At 37.6% G+C, this 27,891-nt stretch overlaps 1 protein-coding gene, 1 long non-coding RNA gene and 4 other non-coding genes across 8 annotated transcripts in view; 1 reads left to right on the forward strand and 5 right to left on the reverse strand.

Moving 5' to 3' along the window:
* Nucleotides 1-2,746: 2,746 nt before the first annotated feature.
* Nucleotides 2,747-27,187, reverse strand: LOC121639383. The gene is made up of 3 exons (XR_006010146.1): nucleotides 27,109-27,187; nucleotides 3,402-3,409; nucleotides 2,747-2,758 (listed from the first exon to the last, which is right to left on the reverse strand). It is a non-coding gene; the product is annotated as an uncharacterized LOC121639383 (long non-coding RNA).
* The window catches only part of LOC121639382 (meiosis 1 associated protein), a 32,398-nt gene continuing 15,515 nt past the window's right edge, over nucleotides 11,009-27,891 (forward strand). For 2 of the 3 annotated variants that reach the window (XM_041984572.1, XM_041984574.1), the window contains exons 1-5: nucleotides 11,009-11,247; nucleotides 11,671-11,726; nucleotides 12,931-13,194; nucleotides 13,306-13,503; nucleotides 17,584-17,749. In XM_041984572.1, the coding sequence (XP_041840506.1) occupies nucleotides 11,715-11,726; nucleotides 12,931-13,194; nucleotides 13,306-13,503; nucleotides 17,584-17,749 (640 nt within the window). In that variant the 5' untranslated portion in view covers nucleotides 11,009-11,247; nucleotides 11,671-11,714. The remainder of the gene's footprint in view (nucleotides 11,248-11,670; nucleotides 11,727-12,930; nucleotides 13,195-13,305; nucleotides 13,504-17,583; nucleotides 17,750-27,891) is intronic. The other variant, XM_041984573.1, reaches the window with a different exon arrangement.
* trnaa-ugc lies at nucleotides 14,587-14,658 on the reverse strand. The gene has a single exon. It is a non-coding gene; the product is annotated as a tRNA-Ala (tRNA).
* trnaa-cgc lies at nucleotides 16,522-16,593 on the reverse strand. The gene has a single exon. It is a non-coding gene; the product is annotated as a tRNA-Ala (tRNA).
* trnaa-cgc lies at nucleotides 23,620-23,691 on the reverse strand. Its single transcript has one exon. It is a non-coding gene; the product is annotated as a tRNA-Ala (tRNA).
* On the reverse strand, nucleotides 23,893-23,964 carry trnaa-ugc. The gene has a single exon. It is a non-coding gene; the product is annotated as a tRNA-Ala (tRNA).

The raw sequence follows: 27,891 nt of genomic DNA on the forward strand, positions 1-27,891 counted from the left end.
GTGCAGACACGCATGTACAGGTGGACATAAGTTGTGGTTTCAGAACAACTGCTTTGACTTTGTGCATGTATATGTCAGAAACTGAACTTTGAAAACACAGTTGTGCATGAAGATGGATCTGCTGAAAGACATTAAATTTACTAGAAAATACAGTTACTTTTTTATTTTGTGCTCATTTACTGCTAATGCTAATTGCTAATGCTTTCCAGATAAACCAAACTGAGAAGTTCAAACTTCTGCAGCATATATGATGCAATTTTTTCTATTCTGATACCCTATTTATTTTACGTAAACCTGCTAGCTGATTTCTTTAGTCTCTGTGTTTAATACTAACTTGTGACAAGCAAAGAGACTTGACTCATCCATTAGCACTAATAGACTAAATGACAGGCAGGATGCAACCTGTTGTAAAACAATTCATTGACAATGAACAGGAAATATGGCATGAGCTACATCTGTTAGATAGATACATAAAATGGAAAAAAATCCCTTTTTCTTCTCTTAATCAAGTTCTAAGTTTCCCCACACGTGTGTCATATGATTTCTTCAGTCTCTTTTCAGGCAAGAGAAGCTTCTGGCAGAACAGATGATGTTTCATGAGGTTTGGAGGAACACAGGACTCATTGAAATATGATTAGATCTCTGTCTCCACTTGACAGATATCAAAGGCTGTCCACATGAAAACAACATCATATGACAGGGGTGGTAATACACAGCTGCAAGACAGTTTGCACTGCATTAGGGAGGACTGAGTTTAATGGAGCGCGAGCATGACTCATCAGGAAAGATAAAATGGTATTCTGGTAAATGCAGAGGGACAATTAAATATGGGGACGAGACATTAAATATGCATGAACAAATTCACACCACAGTGTTCAAAATACTCTTCTTCAATTTGCTGTGTTTACATGGTATTTTTGACCTGCAAAAAAGAGACCTTTGCTGCTGCAGACTTGGGCTTCAGGCCATCAAATCCTCAACTTTAAAACTACTAAATCTGTTGTGTGGGTCCTGTATCTTTGCTGAGTTATAATCCCGTCACAGATGTTACTGACCAAGAATAGAATCACTAACTCCACGTTTTGTTACTTAAATCAGAGAGCAATGACTGAGAACATAAAAAAAACAAGAGTTCAAAAGTAGCCTCTTCCCATTTATCTGAAAATCATGGGTTCCACATCTACCCACCCACACACACTCAAACACATGTTCAATCTTTTAATGTTTCTGTAATTAAGACAAAGAGCCCTATTATAACTCTATTAATGAGTGGAACAACTACGAGTCCAATCAAGTGATTTAGTCCATTCATTTTTTGGTTTCTATGGCAACAGACCTTCTGAACCTCTAAACGCTTAATTAACAGTGGTGACTGCACGACATAATGTAGTCCATTAAGACGTACTTCATACTCTGTTAATCAAGAGCAACATGAACATGAAAAATGGAGCTTTACTCAAATAACTGAAGGTTAGTGAGAGAAACAAGCTATCTGATGATGTGTAATTTGAATTAGTCATGATTTATGCCTCATATTGGGAATGTGTGACGTCTGGAGTGAGATGCAATTATCTTTGTTGCAATTAAAGACTGCCTGCATCTAAACAATAACATGTAGACACTAAGATTAATGATTTTGGGAGCTTTGATAGCTTATACGTAGAAATAATCTGACAGTTATCCAATAGTTTACCACGTTGCAAAATGATGGGAGTATTCATAACATGCTTTCATATCAGAGCTATGATTTCTTAGAGTTTGATTGAAAAACAAACTAAGATTTTCTTTGCTTGTGGCAGGCATGAACTATGATAGAATTCACTGTAAGCATAAAATATCTCAGTTATATGACAGCCACATACAATAATAAGTATAATAGCTGCATTTCTATTTAAATGTATGCTGTGCAACCATAAACTGATAAATAAAATACAAACTTACACACATTTCTGTTCACTAATATCATCACAGTTTGATTGGTTCAATAAGCTTAACAGGAAGTGATTATATGAAGGAAGTAAAAGTTGCAAGATTTTGTGATACCATGGAATACCCCATAAAAGAACCTAGTTGGAGTACAATTCAATTCAGCATTCCCCAAGAAAGAACTGGTTTAGATTAGAAATAAAAGTGTATTATTACCCTTGCAGGTTTATTTAATTCAGTCTATTTGTGTTTATTTTTACAAATAGACATCACAGGTAACCATACTCTAGGTCTGCTAACTTTAGCATTAGCTACCATAATTCACAACAAATCCTCATCTCGAAGGCACTTTTTATATATTTGTGAGACTTGGCTGTTAAATTTAAAAATACAAATGCAACTAGTAGTGCTTGCTCCAAAAGTTGATATCAAATGTGTGCAAATATACGCATATAAGCAGGTTTAATGCCTATGTGGCAACAACTTTAAATTTAAGATATGGACAAGTCAAAATAGAGGAATAAATGTATTTGAATATATTTCATGTAGTAAAACCATTGCAGAAAAGTTAGGATTATGACAAGCCGAAGAAAAATAATATAACATAGTCAGTCATTCATAACAATCAGCCCAATGAAACGAAGGCAGTCAGCTCTATCTATTTTGAAGCGCCTAACCTAGTTTTTCTTTGTGGTTTGATCAATTCTGAGCCAAAAGCAATTAGGCAAACTCAGTAGCCTTGTCAGCAAATGCAATGAATTCAATGCAGCATTGAAAAATCAACCACAGCACAGATTTTCTACTCTCCAGTCTCCATTCACCTCAGCCTTTTCTTCTTCTTTGTCCCTTTCCATTTTACCCTGTAAAGAAATGACAGAGTGATTAACTGCAGAAATCTGCCTGCTGGCCTCTCTCGCACACATACAGTGTGACAGGCACAAAACTCAAAATTCATCATTTGTGTGAAGGGGGCTGAATGTGAGGGCTCCTATTTAGAGAGCCCCAATTTCCATGACAACAGGTCAGAGGATTAGGGTGAAAACCTGTCACACCAGGAGAATTGACTGAGCACCTTGTCTGAGATGAGCACTTTAAAATGAAGGGAAGGAGCAGAGGATGGGGGTGGAAATGAAAGCTGGCTGGAAGGATCAAGGGAGAATGAAGGAATGGGTAATGATCCTGCCAAAGATCAACTACCCCACATCCTCATTCATTGTAAGGCTCTGTGGGTAACTCAAACCCAGATGTACTCATGGAAGATGTGTGTTGTATAGCACGAACAAAACAGAAAAATTGCCTTAATTGCTTAAAAGAGAAAATTTAGAGAATCCATGTGTAACAGGCCTGTAACAAAACAAAGCAACTTACCATGGCAGCTTCCCACCACACCCGGCGAAAGTAAAGATATTCGTTTTTCATTCAGAAGATAAACATTACAAGTGTGAGCAGGATGCTTCAACATTCTAACATATAACATTACAGCCTGATCAAAAATCTTAATGGCTTTGCATTTTTTTTGTCTTAGTCCAGAACATGTAGTGAGAAAGGATAATACCAGCCTTGTACATTTACACTAAATTTAGCCACTATATATCCTAATGCTGTAAAATCACACATGGAAAGCTTAAAATGCTTTTAAATGAAGTAAAACAGCCATGAGAGCATGTTGACCATAATAAAAATGGCCGGTCCTTTCATGAATTTGAAGTATTTTTGTATTGAAACTATCAGTTAGAAATTAATTAACCTGTTAAGTTTGGTTTAGTAGCAGTCACACCTCTGATCTCCTGGTCCACTCACTCAACAGTATTTGTCTCCATCTTTTAACCCCACCCTTCTTTATCACTGTCCTCATTCATCCTCATTCATCTTTCCCTCCTTCATCTATTCCTCCATCCTCGCCCTCCCATATTTACTCATCCATTTCCATTCTTTCACCCAACCATCCTTCCTTGCTTCATCCATCCTCCCCCTTCTCACCCATCTTTCTTCCTCCTCCTTCATTTCTTCCTGCCTCCATCACCCAGTCATCTGTCCTTACCTTCCCCACTCATCCATTCATTCCTTCTTCCCTCTCATCTGTTTATCCCTTCTTCCATCCATCCTTCGCTCCCCAATATGTATCTATCCCTCCCTCGCTCATCCATTCACCCCTTCTTTCCTTCATCATCCATTCATTCCTTATTCTCTCCCTCATCCTTTCAACCTTTCTCCCTATCCATTAGTCTTTCCTACCTACCCTTTCTTCATCTATCCTCCTCTCATCTTAACCCATCAACCCGTCATCTTCTCACCTCTCAACCTTTACCCTACGTTGACCTTTTCTTGTCCTTCTTTAAATCGTTCCTTTGTTTCTTGTTTATTCCAGGTACCATGTGGGAGGGGTCCTAAGTCGGCTTGGGTCACCGACATCCTTGCACAGAACCCCCATACTGAGCGTCCTTCTTCCATCTGAGACACCGAATCAATCAATCAATCACTTCATTTATGTAGCCCATTTCACAACAAAGATAGAGCTGCACACAAAATCAATATACCACAATAAATAAAATCACATCATAAAAAATAAATACCCCAGATAAACCAGATAACTTTCAAATCTCTCCATTGTTTCATCCATTCCTTTCATTAAACCAGTAAACCTCCTTGCTAGTGAATGTTCCATTAAACCTGAAATGTGCAACATGTGCAGTGCCCACAGTTGAGTCATACAAGGCAATTATCCAGGAAGGTGGGAGACGGGAGGAAAACATGTCATTCGGCTTCAAAACCTTCAAACAAGACCATGAAGAATTATCAGCAACAGAAATAATTTTAGAGTCATATCATCAGCCTTGAGGAGACTGGCACCAGGATTACAGCGTCATTTTAAAGTCTAGTTTCTTTACGTTTATATAATCTTTTTAGCACATGAGGAGCAGCTCCGACAAAATTTAGATTATCCTTTCAAAGCACAACCATGCAGTAAAATCACCCTGTATGAGGATGTTGCGTGTGGTTTCCTCTATGCAAGTTTATCAGTTTCCCTTTTTCATTTTAGAGTACTTCTCCTTATTTCATTACTAATATTAAGTTCATGAAAATTCAACAATTTATCTCTGTTAAGGATAAGTGTGGATGGCAGGAACCTCACAGAAACGAATAGATGAATGAAAAGCAAAAATAGTTTTAATAACAAAGAAATGTAATCAAGTTCAGAAAAACTGTGGCAATGCGGAGTTGCTGGGGATCTTCCAACATGCAGAAACTCCAGAGGCTGAATCCAGGGAACAAAAGGTCATGCAGTCGGCTTAAACTGAACTGAGAGGGACAAAAACAGACAAAATCAAATCAAGACAGGGGGAAAAGAACTCACTTGTTAGGTGGCCATAATTTACTGCTGGTAAGCAGACAAACTGGCGCTGAATGAAGAGCAATCCCAGGTCTTGATGCTGGAGCCAAATGAGGAGCACCTGTGTCCAATAATCAGCCACTCAGGAGTGCTAGGAGGAAGGAGGAGCAAAAACACAAACCTCAACAATCTTAATGTTTCACTGTTGCAAAAAACAGTTTTCTTTCATGTTTCAACCTGTTTGTAAAATTAATTGACGGGGAACTTGTCACTCACCACAGTTTTCTCTATAATGAATGGTTTGGAGTAACGGTTGCATGGCTGGCTACAGCTTTACTCCAATTAGCTGTCCCTGAATTTCTACAGAAATTAGCAGCCATTCATGTTCATCTTTAAACATCTGCTGTTTTTAAATTAATCAAATTAGAAAAGTTTTCTATCTCTCTCTCTCTCTCTCTCTCTCTCTCTCTCTCTCTCTCTCTCTCTCTCTCTCTCAATGCATAGCAGGATCTATCAGGATATAAAGGATCAGGATAGAATAATAGGAAACAATGCAAGAGTGGCTGAGGGAATTGCTTTGTTTCCACAAGGACTGTATTGACACTTTATAACACATGCACAATAACATATCATTTTATAGCCTAAAAGGTTAAGCTTTATGAGAGACACTGTTATTCTCACATATAGATGCAGTTTGTATCACCTAAATGTACTTTGCCAGTTTCAGGCATTATTTAAAAAAAAAAGAACGACAGGAAACAAATCTTTAACTTGTGGCTTCTGATTACACAAGAAAAAGATCTACGATTAACTTATTAATCTTTTGTAACCTGGATTGAAGTCTATGCAGGGGTCTATATATAAATAAACAGGCATGTATACATGGACATTATCTAGCCTGGGGGTAGACGACAAGCTGGGGGAAGCACAAAGGGACAGTGGGGACATTACTACCATGATGTACTCGTCTCCTTTGTCATCCCTTTCTTTTTTACCTCATATACGGATACAGAAGTGAGAGTAAAAATAAAATGTGTTGAGAAAGATAAAACATTTTCTTATGATCTTCATGAAATATTCCCTTCATGCTAGCTGCTAAATCGTCTTGTTGCAGGTCCTTTATCTATATACGCCTGAAGTCAACAAGGCCATTGATTGATTGCTTTTAGTCACATAATTATTTATGTGAATAAATCCTTTACTACTGGCTATGAAATCACTGAATTACCTTTTAAAAGAAAAACAAAGATCCTCTTGCTTCAAAGCATTAACATGACGCATCAGTACAGCTGTCCTAATCCATAATCTGTCCTGAAGCTTGTTCCTTTTCTGAACATTGAACGAGAGTAAAGAGCAACAACAGAATGGATTGTTGAAGAGTGACAAGTCACATAGGCTGATTGGATGGGACCAGTGCTGTTGCTGTTACTGTACAGAGTCATATTGTCTATACTGTCCCAGTTGAAGGGGGGGTTGTTCCTTACATATCAGCATCACACATATGGCAAAATAAGACACAAAGAAGACCATTGTCCATTGTTTCCTAGATTCACAATTAAGGAATCAGCCATGATTGTGCTGATTTTTCCACATGCTAAGATTTTTTACATGTGTATTTAAGAAAAAAACAATAAGGTTTTGTCTAAAAGAGAAAAAATCTGTCCATTCTTACATCTACTTATCAATTACAAGACTCCAACTTTGATTCCAGTCTCTTCAATAATATTCCACTTGTTTTTGACCTAGAAGTCAACAGGTAAATGGTTAAGTATTGACGTAAAAGCAATTTGATCATGTTATAATCCCAGTTATTTCTCTAAAAGCCATCAAATTGCCTTTTTAGTCCATATGCCGAAGTTATAATTCACATTTTAACGAGGCCATGAGGAGGATGGAGGATAAACTGAACAGAATTACGTCATGCAGCTCACACCATTAATCCAGAGATTTAAGTTCACTCAAACATGAGTCATCCATGCTGACGAGGTGTCTCTCAGGAGTTTGCCCTCCAGAGACTCATGTTACCCCTTTACATTATGAACACTGCCTCACTGATGAGGCTGACATCACAAGGCTATCAGGAGTGTTCTTTGTTTGGTAAACAAAGGAAACCAGTGTTGCTGATGTTAGAAACTGGGAAAAAATCAAGGTAGTAGAATAAACCTTATCTTTTCCTGTATTTGCCTAAGAGAGAGAAAAAAACTGGCTGCAGCACATCTATAATCTCATTAGAGGGGAGGACTGTTCCCAGATTTTCTAAATTAAATCAGATTTATGATTGATATGTAATGGATGATTACATTTGGCAGCACCTGAATTGTCTTAGTTATATGTCGAATAAGCAAGTGGACAGCTGCAGAATTAAGTGCTCCATCATCTCTTTCATCATTTAATACACTGAATACACACAAATGCTATAACATTTGCTTAATCAAATGCCATAAATCTCTTTAAAACTTTGCAAACAGATTATTTGGCCTCTTAGAGTCAATGCTCACCAAGCAAGTTAAAGTAATAGGGCAACAAAACAGCTTAAATTGTTTCTGCATTTCTGTAGCAGCAGCTTCTGTTCTTAAAAAGTCTGATGTTTGAGTTCTCTGACCTCAGTGCAGCCACTGCTTATTCTACCATTAGTCTTAAAACCTTGGGGTTATGTAAAGTTCCAGGAAATGTGCTGATGCCTGCAGCCAAAAGAGCAGTATTTAGTTGCAGGCAAAAAGACGTTACTGGGTCATAATGAACAGATAAGGTCTCATGGTGATAAAAAAAAATATTGTTAATAACACATCCGTGTTGCTTTATATCAACACAGACAGAAACCACCTCCTACCACTTAGAGATTCTTTAGTTAAACAAAGCTTCATGGCATTAGGCAAAGCTCTCGACAAACCATTAAGTCATAAAGGGTTTGCATCCGAAGCATTTCCTTCAAGTTAAGAGCAGTAAATGTGTTAACTGACCACTGCTTCGGCTTTGTTCTCCACTGTGCTCCGTAGCAGAAGTAAGTGCATAGCCACAGTAAACAAGTTTGTGCTCAGCAGCGAACTCATTTTCCCACCCAGATTAGTAAGACTCTCAAAGAATTAATGCTTTCCATCGCTAAGCTGAAAATGCACACACAAATACACAAATACATGTCTGCACACACATACACTTTCTACAGCTGCAGTTCGCATAAAAATTAGAATTACACTGCGACCCAAACAGATCCTCTGAAAATAGGATTGGATTGGCTTTAAAATGGTTTTCATGTGGTAAAAAAAGTATTATAATTTGTCCTTATTTGTGCTACTGAGTAAAATCCAATGATAAAAAATAAGGTAACTAGTTCTTAAAAATGTTGCCATGACTCTCATAAGAGCTACTAGGAGAGATAATATTTTATTATTTAATTTAGAAGAGCCTCATGTTTCTGTAGAATTACAACACAATAACAAACCATCACATTTTCCCCTTGTGTAGCCTAAATGGCATCTGTGCTTTATATAAGTCCTTTTCCATCTTTTTATGGTTTTTATTTATTTAATTTTAATTTATTTAATTTATTTTTCATACAATTCAACAAAAAAAAGATCAAAGAAAACAGAGACTTCAAAAGCAAGAATGAAAATTATCAGAAATAAGTAAATTTGAAAAAAAAAAAAAACATTTAATCTGCCCCTTTTGGACATGACAATTTAATCTAAATACATATACAATTTTTATATGATTGATTCCAAATTGTGAACACCTCCCTCTCCTGCTGTTTATTTGAGAGATACGGTGTGGTTTTAACATAACATGGTAAACATGTTGTTAGACATGTACCACTTTCATATGTGGCTTTAAATCAGATACATATTTGATGTTTTTCAAAGTGACCTCAGTCCGACGGCCATGTCGCATTTCATCAGACTTTTACGTCACTGAAGTGAGACAGACATCATAAATCTGGACAGGAGGAAGCGGGATACAGCCAGATTAAAAGCAAACAGGGGCCAAATGATATTATAATTTTCTTAGCTTAAATTGCGCAACTTCAAAATGACTACATACACACTATGTTGTAGCTTCCACATGGGGGGACTTCATGGGTACAGATGGGCTTTACGTTTCTTTTTCTTTTTTTCCATTTATTTAAACACTTTGTGATGCATTTTTTGTTATATACTGTTAACAAAAACTTCTTAAGGCAGCAGATTTTACAAGCAACACATCATCACAGTAAAAAAAAAGAAAAAAAAAAAAAAGCGTAAAAGGACCAAATAAATAAATACTGTACAAAATAAGTTATAAACCCACTGAGCAAAGTTTCCACCAGTTCCCCGAAGTCAATCAAAATCCATGGCGGATTAGTGCATTCTTAAAGCTCCAATTGACCTAGAACTGTGTGTTTGTCACAACTAAATAAAGAAGCACATCCACGTATGCATTTATGTGTGCAAGTGCATCATTGTAAGAGTGTGTCTGTGCTCCAATCATATCAAAGCACCTAATCCCTTTACATGGGCCTTATATTTGAGACTAAATGCTCCAATGTCTGTTTTAGTGAAGAGCTGCATAGTGAAAGCAATGCATCCTTCATGGAATCATATGCGCAACATGCAAAACATAAGATTAGAGCTTTAAACACAGACAGACATGACATAGATGAGGAGGGATAAGTATGGATGACAGAAAACTGATGGGGCGCAGATGGAGACATGAAAACTTCAAATGAGGAAAAAGGAAGATGAAATCCAGACAAGGACACATGATGAAGAATTGCTAGAATGCTCAAGAAGCCATCACCACACATACGGAGGATACACACACACATTTATAGCATGCTTTCGAGCAAAAAATTGGGTAAAAATCCATCAGTAAATGGTTCTGACAGATGCTAAACGTTAGCAGAAGTTATTTTTCTGTCACAAAAAAACATATACTTCTCAACTTATCACCAAAAGACAGATGTGCAGATTCCACATATCATCATGACAATTTCATACATATCCTTACAAGGAACATATTGTGTTAGTGGTGTCTAGGAGTTTAGCAGTACACTATAGTGTGTGTGTTAGTATGCATGTGTGAGAGCATGAGACACACAGAGAAAGAAAGAGCTTGAGAGGGCACCACGTCCATTACAAATTACATTAGTTCACACAAACATTCAGCAAAAAAATATTCAGTTCACTCTTCCAACCCTGTCTCGTTTTACATTTTGACTGCACTACAATGGCTTGGAAGGTGAATGTCTTTCCCGCATAAACACAAGTCCTGACTACTTGAAGGAACATCAATCAAGCAGGCCAAATGTAGATATCACTATCTCAGTGTGTCCCTGCCTGTAATATTAAAGGGAATTAACACATGGAAACTGGCTAAATAAAAGCAGAGGTTTAAAAAAAGACTAATCTTTCCAATCTAGTCAAAGGGTCAGACATCAGGTGGTCTCATACTGTCTAAACACTGTTAACTTTTCAACTTCACTGTTTGTTGTGGTTGGTTTGGGTTAGGCACAAGACATACATGGTTAAGACTAAATACTAATAATAAATTGTTAGGTATATGGGGATAAAAAAAACAATTTTCCTTAAATAGTAATACATATAATGTGTTATATTGTCATGAACACTTGTTCATACATACAAAACAGGCAATTAAAATGAAACTATCTCACAATTTATGCACACAACTGCATATTTACTAATAAAAATTATTTTTATTTTATTTTATTTTATTTTAACCTGTGGACACAGTGTTTCAGCCTGATTTGTGGTCCTGACTCTACTGGGCCACCATATGCTGCCAGATAGATAGCTAGCTTACTGTTAGCTCTAGTAAGCGTTAGCTTTCTAGTTAGTGAGATGTTAGGGTTTAGTTAACATCTAAGTTTTGTGTGTGTGTGTGTGTGTGTTTGTTTGTTTGTTTGTTTGTTTTGTTGTTGAAATCCTTTTTTACTTTCTTTGTTGTTTGTTTGTGCTTATAGCATTTATACATTTCAGCAGAGGCAGTTTAAAGACAAGGTAAGAGCTAGCTTATGTTGGCTAATAGACAACTTATGTTAGCTAAGTTAAGCTACAGTAGGAATAAAAATGGCAGAGTAGACAATAATCTAGTCTGATGCTATTTATTTGTAGTCTCTATCTATAGTTTTATCTAAAGAATTTGTTCTTAACTAACACTAATTAGGCATTAGGCATTATCATAATGATTATGTTTTATGCTACAGATAGGGTCATGGCTGAAGAGAAACAGATTTCTCTGTAATGTTGTGGAAAATTCACAGTATAAGATTTAGTGCCATAATCTGTGAGTTTTATTACTGTAATCCCACTGAAGAAATTAACTTGTTCAGACAACAAACCAATACAGGTGTGCCAAACTAAAGCTACAGTACATCCACTGCTCCACTGAATGTAATTAAATTTACTTCTCTGTGTTCAAAGAGAAGTCAAAGAGATGATGCAAGGGAAAGGTGTGAAGGTGAAAGATGTTTTATCTGGTAGATGAGGTTAGTTTGACTCTGAACAGGAGAATTGAATGAAAGACAGATTCTCGAGCTCAGTCTGTTATAGAGAATGATAAGCACTGACAAATGTTTACTGTCCAGGTACAATCAAGCCCAAACATTCATGTGTTTTCAGTGGGTTATGGTGTTATGTCTGCTTCTGTTCTTAGTTTGGATAAAGTGTTAGTTAGTCTTAGTTGTTAGTTTTAGTTGTGGTTAACAGCAGGCCAAGATTATTGTGAATACTGTATGTGTTTATTTGTGTTTGACCTCTATGACAAACAAATTATGTTAGGCAGATTTATGTCAAAATAATTACATGAACCTGTAGATTTATTCATCACTTAAATTAAAAATTCCCCTTGGTGAGTCCTCGTAGTAACTGTAGTGCTAATATCCTGGGAACAGGTTCATTATGGGGTTAATGGCTATGCAGCTTTAAATAGTAAATTATGGTAAGTAATGCCAAGGATAGATAGTTAAACATCCTGATTTTACATATTTCATCTTAAAGTTGCATATTTCATCTAACCAACAGTGTCAAACTCAAACACATTTAAATTTTGATAATATAAAAAACAGGATAACATTTAAAAAAATAAAATAAAAATGCTATTTTATGATTTAAATGTACTCACTGTCATGTTTTAGTCTCTTGTATGTACATTTCTGGTCTTCCCATATAACTGATCACTTAAGCAACTTTAGAAATAAAACAAAAACACCAAAACACCACCAACACCTATATGATGACATTATTAAAAGAATAATCACTGCTGGCTTGTCTGTTCTTGTTCACTGTGACATGGTGCATGGACATATAATGGTAGCTTTTCACAGATAATAATCTGTACATTCCCTAATGACAGGGTTTCAGATTAAGTGATTCATGCTGTTTGGGGGGTTGGCCTGTGGGGATTCCTAAACTTCATCTTCTGTGATGCATCACTGTCACAAAGATTAAACATTTTTTTCATCCTATAATCTTAGCTAAACTCAATAATCAAGCAAATTGAAGAAAATATGTTACCCTGGTTTGTAAATTATACCTCATGTGGCCAAATTGTCATCACTTAAATTAGTTCTTATTCTCTCATTTATCATGTTCTGTTTACCATGGCGCTTGCTTGATGATCGGGACTATAGATAATGTATTTTCTTTTGTCTTTATAAGCTTCATGTATTCTCCATTCACTAGTACTCCATGGACAACAGAAAGAGGCTCCCAGGTTCCTCCACTTCTGGAAGTTTGGTTTTTTGGTCTTCCTCGTTCCCACAACAACCAGCCAGAGCTCTCATTGTTGAGGCATTACCACCCTGGTGGTCAGAGACTTGCACAGTGCTTTGTGATGCACTTGACAACTTCCTGTCGCTGGCCTGTAGTCTCGATGGACCCTGCAGGATACCACTACTTAGCCTGTATGCCATCAGCATGCAGCAAGAGTGTCTTCTGCCATTTGTGGTAAGAGAAATAAAGGTCACATATTTCCAGATTCAACGGAAAAAACGTTCTCTCTCCTCTATTGTTTATTTTTTCCCATTTGTTACACAACCTTTCACTTTCTGTTTATAGCAAGTTCGTGGTAACTTGGCCAGACTGCATTCCTGTGTTGAAGAGCTGAGGTCTATTCCAGGTGAAGGCTGTATTAGAGGAACATCTAAAGGAGCTGATGTGTTGCGACAGGCAGTGCTGGACAGTCTGCAGCAGTTTAAACAGTACATCAGACACACCAGTGCTGGCAACAAAGCTTGTAATAATGCATCTGTGGAGGTGAGCACATATAGACTTCCCATGTCAACTAAGGAGGAAGAAAAAAAACTAATGTCTGTAAAAACAAGTCAACACAATTCAAGTTACAGCTCATTGGAAACTGGAGTTTTTAAAATAATTGATTTGGTTAGCCATTTATCTACCACTGGTTATCGACAGAGAGGAGCCAGTTATAAAATTTAAATTTTCTAAAATAAAGGTGAGAAGATTGGGAAAAGCGTAATAACAATCCTCTCTAGGAAACACTGTTATTGACTGTCATCATATCTAAAATCCCCCTGTTAATGCCAATATAATCATTCCTTTATGCCTGGAAAGTTGTGTTTCTAGAATGTGATGGTTTTATCAAGATTTTGGTAATATGCTCCCTTATTAACAATGTAATACATGAGAAGCAAATCTCAGCCACAGTTCAGTCTGTGTTTAAATCTTACCAGCTATGATGGTGATTGACAATGATAATGAAGGATTTTCAGTTCATTTCAGTAACTGACTGTGAGCGCTCATGTGTTCACTTCTGGAGTCATATCAGCCAAACAAAACTTTGTATTTATGATCGTTACCAGAGGCATTCTGGGCTGAAAACAGTACAGACAATTGTTGTGCTGCAGCAGCCTCGCAACAGAAAAGTTGTTAGTGTGACTACAAACAACCACCCATGACGCAGCAGATGAGCAAAATACACGTCATGCTCACGCCACTTCCCTGCTGTGGAACCAGCCCAAGATGCTTAGCCAGCCACAAACACATAGCCTTGGGCCTGGAGATGGATTCGCTTGAGACCAGAATCTTAAAAGTCAGGTCTGTACAGTTGTTTTAACCCCTTAAGAGCTCAAAGATGCTTGGAATTAGATCCAGAATTTTTATTTTTGCAGTGCCTGGATTACACCACAGAGATACATTTCCTCTAGTTTTGATTGCTTACATCTTGTAGATCTGTTTTTAGTCCAAAACCTATATTTAGATAGATTAACAAACAGCTGAATTGATTACACTAGCTACGAAATTTCCACAACATACTTTTCAGCTATTAATTGCATGTTCTGCTCATGAAGCAATGTGCCTCTAATGCGGGAAAACATCTGGAGATGCTGGGGATTGAACCCAGGACCTCATACACGCAAAGCATGCGCTCTACCACTGAGCCACATCCCCTGATGTCACCCAGAGAGAAGAACTAAACAAGAATGAAACATGCCTCATCATTTAAACATCAAAGTCAATCAGATTACCTCACATCTAGGTTACCTCACATCATTCTAGAATGCGCCGCTAGGTGGCAGCAGCAATTGTAGTAGCTCTGTTATTCATTCATTCATTCATCTAAATCTAAACATTTCTCAGCTTTTTTTAAACACTTCATTTTGGTAACTGAGGACTCTTCAATAGTCCACTTAAAAGAAGCTAATCTGCATTTCTATTGCAGTAAGTGGGCTTCACTTAGTAGCCATCAAATCATCATCTGACTATAACGAGTTGTAAAATGGACATCAGAAAAGCTTAAGTAGCTTCCTCTGCTCGCCTACTGGAATATCCAATAATCTGTTACTTATTCAGACAAACATTAAAACCTGTTTCCTGATGAAGTTTTGTTAATGCCATACAAAAAATATAACTAACTTGTTTCCATTTATTAATAGAGAGCATTAATATTGTTGCATTAAAAGTAAATTATGGACAATGTTAAAGGATCATAGCTACCACTTGGATGGAAAACATTAAATTGAATTACTCATCTGATGAAATTCAGAGACAACTGTAGCCTGAAAGTCCTGAATTCAAACTTGAGCCACATGTTTAACATTTTTTGTTAAACATTTAAATCCAACTTCTGAAAGCATCTAGTTGGTTAAATTTAAATGTTGTAAAGCCAGCTGAGACTGTCACTACCCTTCTTGTTAGATCTGAGCAACATGTCCTCTTGCCTCCAGACTGTGATTAGTTGATGAGGATTTCTCAGATCTAGTCAGCTGTTTCGGGAGGCTTTTGACAGATGATTACATTGAGACCTACTGTTCCCAGCAGCAGATATGAACAGACCTATTAGCAGACAGTGTGTAGAAACACAGCAGTTGTGTGCATCCGGTTAATCCATTGATACATGTTTTTATTCATTTACATGGTGCAAGTATTCATGCAGCTGCAGATTCTGCTTTTGGCATCAGAGTTGGAAACAAACCAGAACACATTAATAATCTGAATACAATCATCAATTACTGCAAATGTTAATGCAATTTAATGGTCTGCTAAACAACATCCTGACATTAATTTATCTTTTTCCTCCCATTAGGTATTTAAATTCACAGAAAACTAATTTCAGGTCTTCACATTATCAGGTTTTAGTTCTTATCTGAAGATGTTGTCATTGGCATGAAAGCATCTTTATTAAAAATGATGGATTAGTACAAACATTTGTCATTTTACCAGCAATCTTTATTTTAAAGATCACAATTTGCTTAGTTATAGAAAACATTGCTATCAAATTAAGTAATTAAGTGTTGCTGTCTGTGTCTATGTGTAGCTCTCGTTTGTATGTCTGATTTACATGAAAGGTGTGAGGCTTTACTGATCTCACACTGTAATCTTGCTTTAATTTTTATTGTTTTTATGATGATAATGTTACTGTAACGTTACTCCCAAAGTACAATATAAAAGTGCTAGGTAGGGGGCTTTCTCCTCCCATCTTGAAGGATATAAAAACTTTATACAGCAGTTAACAATATGACTTAAGTGTGCATCTTTATTGTTCCAGTGAGGCTGAAAAATCCTTTATTACTTTGCTTACTTTATTTTGAGCAGGTTCTTTATGCTTTGTCACTGCATTAATACATCCCCTCTGGTTTAGTTGTTTACTTCTTGTAGATCTATTTTTATGTTTGCAAAACATGTGCTGATTTGGTCAGAGAGTTGTCCACCCCATCCTCTTGAAGTATGTGTGTGTGTTCATATACTTGTTTAACAATTTCTACATACAAAGGATCTCAATTATTTAAATAATATTGAACAAGTCACAACAGCTGGAGATGCTGGGGATTGAACCCAGGACCTCATACATGCGAAGCATGCGCTCTACCACTGAGCTACATCCCCATTTTTTGGCTGATGCTAGGATACATTTTGGCACCGAAAACAATCACCGCACGATTGGATTTCAGGTCAAGTTTGAATTCCAGAGCTACAATCTGATATTGAGAATTGTAGGCACGCCAGTGTTGTTTTCGTCAACGATGACGAATTTATTTCGTTGACGAACATTTTTTATGACGATAACGAGACGTTGACGAGCTAAAAAATGCTCTCCGATGACAAGATGTTTGTGAGATTTCGTTGACGAGACGAAAATGTTCAAGGACTGATAGTTCGACATTAAAAATGCACGACATTTCTTTCCTCTTCTGACCGTGGTCGGAAGACACCGGAGAGATCCCTCTTCTCCAGAACCGAAGTAGCATTTGCTTCGGGGTTAACTCCTCTCTACATTTGTTAACGGGGTGAAAAACAAGGAAAGGAAGGCAGCATTTGCGCTGAGAAACGGCTTTATTACAAGACCTCGTTCATACTTTTTACACCACTTCTCCGCTCTCTTCACTCCCGATGGGCGTTTCCCTCCGCGTGCACGTTCACTCACGCTCACACACTCACTGAGCTGGCTGAACCACACACACACAGCAGTTAGACACATAACACATAGATGAATCATGACGGCAGCGTCGACAAAGCGGTTTGGTGGAAGCGACAAAACGGACATATTTTAACTGTAATGTTGAATTTCATGAGAGTGATTCTCAGTTATTATGACTACTGAGTTTGTGTCTTCGTCCACGATGAGTTCAATTTTCCTTTTGACCAAGAATGCCTGCTTCAAATTCCAGAAACTAGCACATCATAAAATGTGGACAATTGTTCAGTAGGCGTGAGGCCTCGGTCATTATTTCCAAGTGAAGATAAAACTTATATATTTATTTCCCTGCCTTTCTTTCTTTCTTTGCCTTACTTTTTCCACCATATCTTGTGCTGCTCTCACAAAATTTAGATTTATTTTTGTCCTTCAAACAAATTCCCCCCTCTTGCTCCTCCAAGGTTACCGTGGTGACCAGCCAGCTGGGGCACAGAGTTGTTCGTCAGCTGGAGACAGGGCTCAAAGATGCTGACCTGGTGTCACTGAGGCGGCTCCTGGTTGTACAGATCTGTGGTGCAGGTGACTGGGGACAGGACTCTCCCTCACCTGAGGACACTCAGACTGAAGGTATGGAAGATAAAAATACACACAAAGAAGAACACAACCAGAACCGCATTGCTTAGACATGTTGTTTATACACACTGTTTCTACTGGGTAACTGTACTATGAACAGAAAATATCACTTTATGTAAAAAGGCATAAAAGAGCACTGATAAATAGTCATTATGGTGGTCTGCTATCTATTTCCTAAGCTACTTTCCACATGCTTTTATCTTTTGCATTCATAATCATCTTCCTATTTAGGTCACTGCATTGTTTCAACTTTTTTTTTTTTAATTTTAGTACATCTAAATTCAATCCACATGCAACACTTTGTAGACTTCACCACAGCCCAAATATTTTCCAAGCCTGTCACGTAATTTCATAATCATATATAATAGTTTGTAATTGCACAGAGCTTCAAGTGGTGCGGTCTGAATTAGAAAGACGTCCCATTAGGATATGATTGGATTGAAGGAGGAGAAAAGGAGACAAGTGGAAAGCGAGAAAAGGAAAATATACAGAGGAAAAGAAAATTAGAGCAAACTTGGGGAGAGAAGAAGCATTCATTTAGAATACTTTTAAGCACTATGTGAAATATTTATTTTGTGGTGATAAATAGTTATCTGCATCTGACACAGTTTTATCAGTTATATAACATATATGCCTGAAAACTTGTTATCCTTGTCTCTTCTCCACAGTTTTTACATAATCTCTGTTTTGTCCCAGTTCTCCACATTAAACCTTGCTCCCCTTAGAGTTGATGCTGAGTGGCAAAACAATTTAGTGTCTGTAAAACTGGCAAGGCGAGAGGAAATAAAGATGTATGCACATGTTTATACCGTAAAAAAAGATGTCATTATTAAAAAAAAATCTTAAGGAATCCAAGTAAAAGTGTTCCTGCAGCAGCAATATAGGTAGATACTAAATTCATAGATCAATTTGCTGCTTATTGCTGTATCTCCCCAGTTTCTAATAAAAACAGTGATTCAAAGACATGTTTATAGCAGACCTCTGGAGGCATACTGTTATAGATATAAAGACTGTGTTCGGGCCTACACCCTTTTTCCTGGAGTGGTGCTGTTGGGATTCCTGATTTCCCAGAAACATGATGGTCTTGCAAGCTTGTTTATACTGCAGCATCCACCCTCATATTCATTTCAACAGCAGCGCTGCTACCAGGCCTCTCTTGTTTTATATCAAGATGTTTCACTGGAAATGGTTCTTTCAGTTCTGGAGAAAACAGGGTTGTAGTTATCAGGATATCTCCATACACGGTGCTAGTGGTTCTGCTACTATTTGTCTGGCTTGACGTGTACATCGTCTGTTCTGTGTTAGCTTCACAGATGTGATGGATGTGTTTATGTCTGCTGTGTAACAGGATTGCAAGTCTGAAAGCAACAGCTTTAACCAGAGACACTAAATGTTTTAACTCTTTGGGCCAGATGCTTGAAAGATGCATACACAAAAAAAACATGCATACACCTCTTACAGACAAACTAATATCTATAAAAGAAGAGTGTGTGGTGAGAACATGCAAACTTCATACATTTTTCAGACAGTGTGTACACACAGGGTGTGCACATCAGGATCCAGGGTGTAACTCATAAGGATAGATTATTAACTACATCTTCCGGGCAGATTCTTCTGTTTTATAATGCCTTTTTTGCTTATCGGCTTCATTTCCTTTGTCATTAATCCACATTTGGTTGCGAAAGGTTATGTGCAGCTTATACACTGCTTCACTATAATATTTGAACACAGTTTTGGTTCTAGGAATATTCGTGATTCTGTGGGGATCATTTAGCATTACTTTATTTATTTTAGTTGTGTCTGTATGTGAGAAAAAGGAAAAGTGTCTCCATGAAATGCAGTATAGTACAGGAAGTGGGAGGGGTAACTAGAATTTTTAGGAGACAAGTGAGACTTGCAAAAGCCAACTAACTAAATTTTTACTGTTATATTTATGATTGCAACAAAAACATGGTGTAGAAGACATATTCAAACTCTTTATTGGCAATCATTTTTGTAGAATAGCTTACTTTTCATAGTTTCCACTGTATTGTAGCATGTAATGATAGAAATAATTACAAAGTGCAATGAAGAATGGAGTTAAGAGTCAAAGCGTTGTATGTTTGATTGTGTGAAGGCCGACATTTTGATAAGCATCCTGTTTTTGTTAAACCTCCATCTATGTAAAATCCTGTCGATCTTGTTCTGTAAGTGTACAATTAAACACCAGGGAGAAGATGCAGAAAAAGACAGAAAGAGACAAAATTGTGGTTTTGGGATTCCTCTTCAAAGCTCAGCAGAGCTGCTTAGTGAAACAGTCAACAATCTGCCCCACACCGTAAACGTGGTCAAGTGTCTAACGTTACACCAGTTTTAAAAATCGTTGCATTGACTCCCTGTGCATTTGAGGATTGATTTTAAAGTTTAGTATATGAAATTCTTAATGATCTTTTTATATATCTGACTGCCTTTTAAATTATGAGCCCTCGCAGACCCGGCTTTGGCGAGGCCTTGTTCCATCATGACAGCCCTCGTCTGTGGAACAGCCTGCCAGAGAACCTCAGGGCTGCAGAGACTTTGGTGTTTTTAAAAAGAAGCTCAAGACTTCTTTTGTCGAAGAAGGAAAACATCTAAAACCTGCGGGACAGTGGCCCAAGGGGACTGGAATTTAAGTGCCCTTTGAAAAGGTTACACAGTCTGGCCTCCTGCTGTGGACTGCTACTGGTTTTGACGGTTGGCAGTGTGTATTTAGTCTGTGACATGATGAAAAAAAGTTAAACATGGAGGGAAGAGGACATTAAAAATGAATGATGTTTTTTTTATGAAAGCACACAAATATAAATGCCTCTGGTATTTTTAAAGTACTAATTATCTTAAATGATTAGATAGTCTGTGGCACAGTAAATCACAGACAATGGGGACGTGTGTAGCTGAAACAAGGAACTGATAATAAGTTAGATAAATCTAATCACCATAAATTCTGCATTCATGAGGGCATTCCTGCCAGCCTTACCTACATACTGTATTTTCCTCCCTCCAGACAACAGAAATATTAATTGTACTCCAGTTTCCTCCATCTGTTATTGTTGTGCATTTATAAGAAAGACAATACATATGCACATCAAACTAGCTGCACACAGACCAGTGTCTTTCATCTTTTTCTTTTTTTTTTTTTGCATATCTCATTGTAATGTATCGCCTCCAACTGACTTGTGATTTGATCAAGGCAGGATGCCAAGAAAAAAAGACTTAAGTGAAATGTGTTATTTTTGCAAAGTCACTTTAGTGCTGAAGGACACCCACTGTGACAAATGGTGATGCTCACACACAAAAAAACACACAAAGACTGTCTGAAGTAGTGGTAGTGATAAATTATTGTTACTGTGGCCTTTGTTTCTCAGCTGCTTCTCTTTTTTCTGGGCCTATTTAAACCTAAACAATAGGAGAAAATAGGATTTTATTGTTCTGAAAATTTCCTCTAAAGTCTAACAGCAGTTTAGTTTATACTGTCACTCCTCATGTTCTGGGACTATGTGGATAATTAACTGTATATTGGAGGCTTTACTATTCTATACCTTGTGATCTGAGTAGTGAAATAGAGATGCTCACATTTGAACTTGGAGCCTCACACCTACCAAGCTGACATACAGTGGTCCCTTGCTGTAACGTGGTTCACCTTTCACGGCCTCGCTGTTTTGCAGATTTTTTTAGTGCAATTTTGTTTTTTGGGGGTTTTTTTTGCAGCACATTGTGTTCTGCTTCCTGCGCTTTCATTCTGTAACACTGGACTTATTTTTCTACAAAGGGTTGAACTTTGAGGGTGTTCAAACAAGAGATAACCTGTGAAAATGATAATGCCTGTCTGAGAAAAGTATATAAAATATGTAGTGAGGGGTTTTACAGCCTTAAAACATCTATAATAATTGTAAAACATAAAGCTGACTACTTCGCAGATTTTACCTATTGCTGGTTATTTTTAGAACATAACTCATGTGATTAATGAGGGACCACAGTTTTACCTAAAAGTCATGTATATATATATGTTTATAGTGAGAAGGTAACATTTCCTTTAGACTGTGGATTTTATTGGACAGTGTTCAAGCATCGTGATGCCAACCTGTTGGGATGTATTAATTGACATCTTGCCCTAACTGTTTAAATCTGCACATCTGAACAACCATTTTGGACAATTATAGACCAGATGGGACTCAAATTTACTTCAGCCATGTAACTCCACATTTGACCCCTGATTAAGTCAGATGACAAAGTTGATCATTATTTTTTGACCATTACATCATTGGCAATGGTTACGTGATGTTTTTTAATTCAGAATTAATCATTCAAAATGAAATATTTCAGAATTAAAGTATTCTCCTTCACATTTACATGGAAATAGTAATTCCGAATTGTGGTTTAAACACCACTTTTTTTTCTTTTCTTTTCGTCTACAACATAGAAGACCACATAATTTAAAAGAAAAATGTTTTGCTTTGATTTTGATTATAATTTTGAAGCAGCTGCTTAACACTAACATACTAGTTCACTTTGGTCAGCTGAGGAGGAAAAGGGAGCTAGTTTACCATACGTGTGTCATCGCAACAGGACAAAGGAACGAGGATGCGCAGAATGACCAGAATTCATTTAAAGTGGAATGAACATATACATGACTTTTTTTTAAAGAGGATTCCATTTTTATTCTGTGGAATTAAAACTCTCCTGTAAACGTTGCTATTGTTGTCCTGGACCAATTTGCCCTGCTGCCACCTCCCTGTATGTAGCTTCCAGCCTCAACACTATTTTATTTGCTGTAGACACTTTGCTGGCCCCTTCCTGCAATAAATTTCAGTTATACTCATTTACAAACCTATTTTCTTTTGCTTCTCAGTAGTTAGTAGTTGATTGTATACCTTGGCGCATACCACACACTAAAAAAAGCTTTGGGATCTCTTGATTTTATGTGCCTGTTTGCAGCTTTTGTGTATATTAGTTTGGTTTCTCTTCAACATACATAGTGTTTACATTCATATGCAAATAAATGAGCTGTGCTTATGTGAAAATCAACATGGCTCGTGCTTCTTAAAGCTTTCTTTAAATCCTTTTCCAACAGCTGACAAAATCTGTTTGCTCTTTTCTTTTTTTTCTTTTTTTTACAAATGCTTATATAAAAAGGATTTAGTCTTATTCACATCACTTCTCAGCTTTGTTAAGTCAGTTATTTTGTTTAAAAACCAACTTTGTGTGAAAGCGTTCATTTGACCCACATTTATTTATCACCTAAATCCAGGTTCAGAATGAACAAATCCTTCACCGATGCAGCCATCAGTCTAACATCAAAACACTTCTTTGTTGCTGACCGGCATTAACTTGGAGTTGATCATTATTCTGCAGCAAACACACTCCAAACGAAACACATCAAGGTTGCACAGTAAAAATCTACTTTTTACTGGTGCTCATTCAGAGCTACTGCCTGATTTCAGCTACAACTCCATGCTGGTGAGATACTCATGATGTGTCCTTTTGTACAGGGAATCCTCAGTCTCCGTACAGACAGGAAGCAGAAACAGCATGTCATTAGTGTTTCTAATTTCACTGCTACCAGTTAGTTCACACTCCATATTTAACTGAGATTGGTTTAATGCAGGAATCCTCAGTCCTGGTCCTTGAGGGGCAAGGTCCTGCAGGTTTTAAAAGCTTCAAATCAATGGGTTATTAGCAGACTTATGCAAGCATTGACTTCAAGTCTGAATCTGGTGTTGTGTTGATGGTCCCAGTTGCAGAGGGAAACATCTGAAAGACACTGGGTCTCAAGGACCAGGACTTAGGATCCCTGGTATGAGGTGTTTATTCCAAGATTTTCTTTGTCCTGACGGGAATCAGAATAATTCTGGAGATGCTGGGGATTGAACCCAGGACCTCATACATGCGAAGCATGCGCTCTACCACTGAGCTACATCCCCTTGCTTTTGAGATGGATCTGAAGATTCATAGAATCGTCCTCCTCTGACCACAAAAAGGCATGCTGAGTTCACCAAATTTTTGGATAACTACAAAATGCTTGGTAAATTTTCAGTTTGTAGCATGCTCAAACTTCCTTGTATTTCATGGATGGTATTTTGGCACAGAGAATCAGAATGTAGAACTCTTTAATAAACAAATATTGGAGATGCTGGGGATTGAACCCAGGACCTCATACATGCAAAGCATGCGCTCTACCACTGAGCTACATCCCCTGACTTTTAAGAAAGATCTGAAGATTCATAGAATCGTCCTATTCTAACCACAAAAAGGCATGCTGAGTTTACCAAATCTTTAAATAACTAATAAAATGTTTAGTAAATTTTCAGTATAAGGCTTCAAACATGTAGCATGCTCAACCTTCCTTTGTATTTCATGGTTGGTATATCGGTATCATTACCAGTTTACTGCCAAATGAGTTCCAAAATATCGACAAATCGGCCAAAAATACAATATTGTGCATCCCCTAATGACCCCATGAGTTGGACTGATTGCTTCTTTTTGTTACAGCTTCCCAACCAGGCAGAAACATTTAATTTTCATTTGCTTTAGTTTTTTTTAAAAATTCTCAAAGAAAAACAAAATCATGGTACGTCTGATGTGCTCAGATTACTCAGAACTTCTGTGTGAACTCAACACCTGCTGGATGTTAATGAAAACCATTCTCACATTTTTGGGGAATCTAATCCCTTATTCCAAGATGTACATCCCCTCTGAATACCAGCCCAACAAGCATTCATTTGTTGCAGTTTTCTTTTTTTTATTATTATTTCTTTACCGCTGCAGATTAGCAACTTGGGAAATTAATGAAAAAGAAATGGGAAGCCTACTTTCTTAAACCCTGAAGGAAAAATATTACATAAAATAATATGTAGTCAGTTTACATGTGTAGGGTTGTGCACAGTTATTGTCATGCTTACCAATATATATACCTGGCATTACATTTAAAAGGTTATATCATAGGTAAAAAGTGTTCATTTCATGTTTTATTTTTTGTTTTGATTAAAACATCTGAGGTAAAAGTAGAAGCGGTCAATAAACAGGTTCATCATGGACTAACTTATCATTGTTTAGATTATTAAATCTCTCAAAAAGAAGTGATTATAACCTGTTACATCTCCTCTAATCCGCTTTCCCTTTTTTTCCATGACTAACCCTCATAATTTACTTCTCATTCCTTACAAACCACAGCACAAGCTTAGTCCTCTTCATGAATATTTCTCTACTCTGTTTTACATCCTGAGAGCAAATACATCTATAAATGAATAAATCACAGCTATCTTTCATTGCACCTTTTCCCACTCGTTGCAGGCTAATGTATAGGTATTGTATGTGTGTGTGTGTGTTTGTATATGTGTGCATGTGTGTGTGTGTGTGTCTGTGTGGTCCTTGCCAAAGTAATTTTCCTTCATAATTTTCACTTTTCTTTTAATGATACCTCACTTCCCAGCCTGTCATGCTCTATCAAACCATGGCAGAAAGATGGCAGGGCATTTTCCTCTTTCCTTCTCTTCTCTCTCCAGCTACCTAATTACTTTGTCCTCCTCCACTGCTTCCCTCCTCCTACATCTCTTTTTAGGAGAAAAATAATTCTTTGCAGTGTCATGCCTCCCTGTTCTCCCCTTTCCTCTCTCCTCTTATCTTCTGTATTACAATAGATTTATAATGTATTAACCTAGATTTAGTCAACTCCTCTGCCTAAATAAGTTTTTTTCCTCATTAAATACACTCCATTCATCAAAATACTGCTTTCATATTAATCTGTAACCATAAATAAAGATTAAGAGGGAAATCAAGTTATTTATTTAAATCCTTTTAAAAACTTCTGTGTAAAATGACTAAACAATACAAAAACAATGACAGGATCCTGTTCTCAATCCAAATATTTCTACATCTGGTCATAACTGGATACATGCATGTTGATAAGCTTGTGGGTGTTCTGTGTTGTGTAATCACGTAAACTGTTGTGCGTTCTGTATCCCTCCTTATCTTCGTGGCTGTCACCTTGAACAAGTCATGCTCTTTTTGTTTGGAAGTGTTTGCCGTTTCCATATTTGCCTTCTTTATAAGGCTAAAGCCATTTTCACACCCCACACAGTTGCGTTTGGATCAGCACACATTCCTCAAATCCAATTTGAGTTGCAGAAATAATGGCTGTGAAAATTTTGATCCCTAAAGAGAGGGATTATAATCCACGGCCCACAGCAAAGTCGTCTTCACAAAAGCTCACATTGAGTCATATTTCCTGTGTTACTTTACAACAATAGTGTGAAGTTTTATCTAGTCCCAGAGGCAGCAACTCTTCTCAGCTGGCCTGCTCTCCATGATTACTTTAAACTTAGATAGCAGAAAACTTGAGCCTTTTTCAAGCTGTTTGACAAAATAAATGCTTAGGACTGTTGTATTAACTTTGGCCATGTAGATTGTGAGGCAGAGTTTGATTGGAATCCAGGTGAATCATAAACATTTGACTTCCAGAGCCTACAATACAGTCACATGTCAAGCAATGTAGACATCTATCATGTAACTGCAGAAATACATCATTTGGGTATATGCACTTAGCAGAGCAGAAACAAAACTAAAAAAAAAAACATATAAACACACACCTAAACATGTCAACGATTAAAAATATCAGCAACTGTAAAGACAAAAATATAAATATGAATACAAACAACTTTATTGATCCTGAAGGAAGAGTCAAGTTTCAAAATCTTAATTGTCATTATGCAGGCATAATGACAATTTTGAGTTGGATAAAGATAGAAAATAAATAAGAACACCTCCATATTTACAGAAAATGAGAGAATTCACATTAGACGGTAATATTTACAGGGTGGATAAAGTACATCATAGTGCAAGGATAGAGGTCTGTGTGTGTGTGTGTGGGGGGGGGGGGGGGTCTTCAGTGTGTGACTGTGGAGGGTTGGGTGTATGTGTGTGTGTACTGTAAGGGGAGGCTGAACTGCAGGGGGGCTATTGCTTTCACAGCTCTGGGGAAGAAGCTGTCTCTGAGGCATGTCCACATGGCACTGAAGCTGGTTCAGATGTGAAAACGGTGGCGAAAATTAGGAGAAAGTCTTCAACATCCCCATGAAACTGCTGTAGTAGATACTACAAGGATGTGGGGCCGCTATGATGATTAATGAGTAACACTCCAGAGCTAGAACAATACGTAGCGCATCTGCTTGCTCCCGCTGCTGATAGTACAGTAGCGCAGTACTGTGTTGTGAAAGCAGTGCATTTTGTTGTTGCTGTGTTTATTGTTGATGTCTTTGGCATGCATTCATCACACTGACGTCATATCCTCTAGTGGTGTTGTTACACTGTCCTCACAGTACCACAGACAATAGAGGTACTACAGTGGTTTCGTGGAGATGGTGAAGCCTTTTTCCTAGTTTTCACCACCATTTTCACATCTGAACCGGCTTTGGCGCCATGTGGACATAGCCTGAGTCTTTTTGTGGTGGTTTTAATGTTCCTGTACCACTTTTCTGATGGAAATGGTACAAACAGTGCATTGCCCAGGTAGGTGGGGTTGGCTGCAATGCATCTGGTGTTCTTCTGGACTCAGGCGGTGTAGATGGGGTCCAGATCTGATAGACGGTGGCCCACAATCACTTGAGCTGTCCTCACCACCTGGGCTAACTACCTCTTATCCTGTGCTGTGCAGCTGCCATACCACACCGTCACATGTATGCAGAGAGGAGCATGCTCAGTCTTCCAGGACATCCTGTAATCTACTATGACCTCCTTTTGCACTGATGATTGATGAACCAGATTGATCTTGGAACACCATTTTATGAGACTCTGGACCTCTTTTCTGTAGTTGGTCTCATCATTGTTAGATATGAGCCATGGTACAGAGTGATGCTAACAGGCCCAGGTTGTGTAGCTTCAGGGCCAGCACATCTGGGAGAACAGTTTTAAATGCTGAGCTGAAGTCCACAAACAGCATCCTGACATAGGTGTTGGGAAGCTGCAGGTGAGTCAGGGCTGTGTGAATTGCTAGTCACACAATCTCAATCTAAAGCAAGAAAAGTCAGTACAGACATGAAATAGAAAGAGCAAGTCAATAGTCTTCTCATTTTCAAGACCCACTGGCTGTGTTCTTTAGTGAGATCAATTTAAGGCAGGCCTCTTCA

The sequence above is a fragment of the Melanotaenia boesemani genome, chromosome 5 (assembly GCF_017639745.1).
Source record: "Melanotaenia boesemani isolate fMelBoe1 chromosome 5, fMelBoe1.pri, whole genome shotgun sequence".
In the NCBI taxonomy this organism is placed as follows: Eukaryota; Metazoa; Chordata; class Actinopteri; order Atheriniformes; family Melanotaeniidae; genus Melanotaenia; species Melanotaenia boesemani.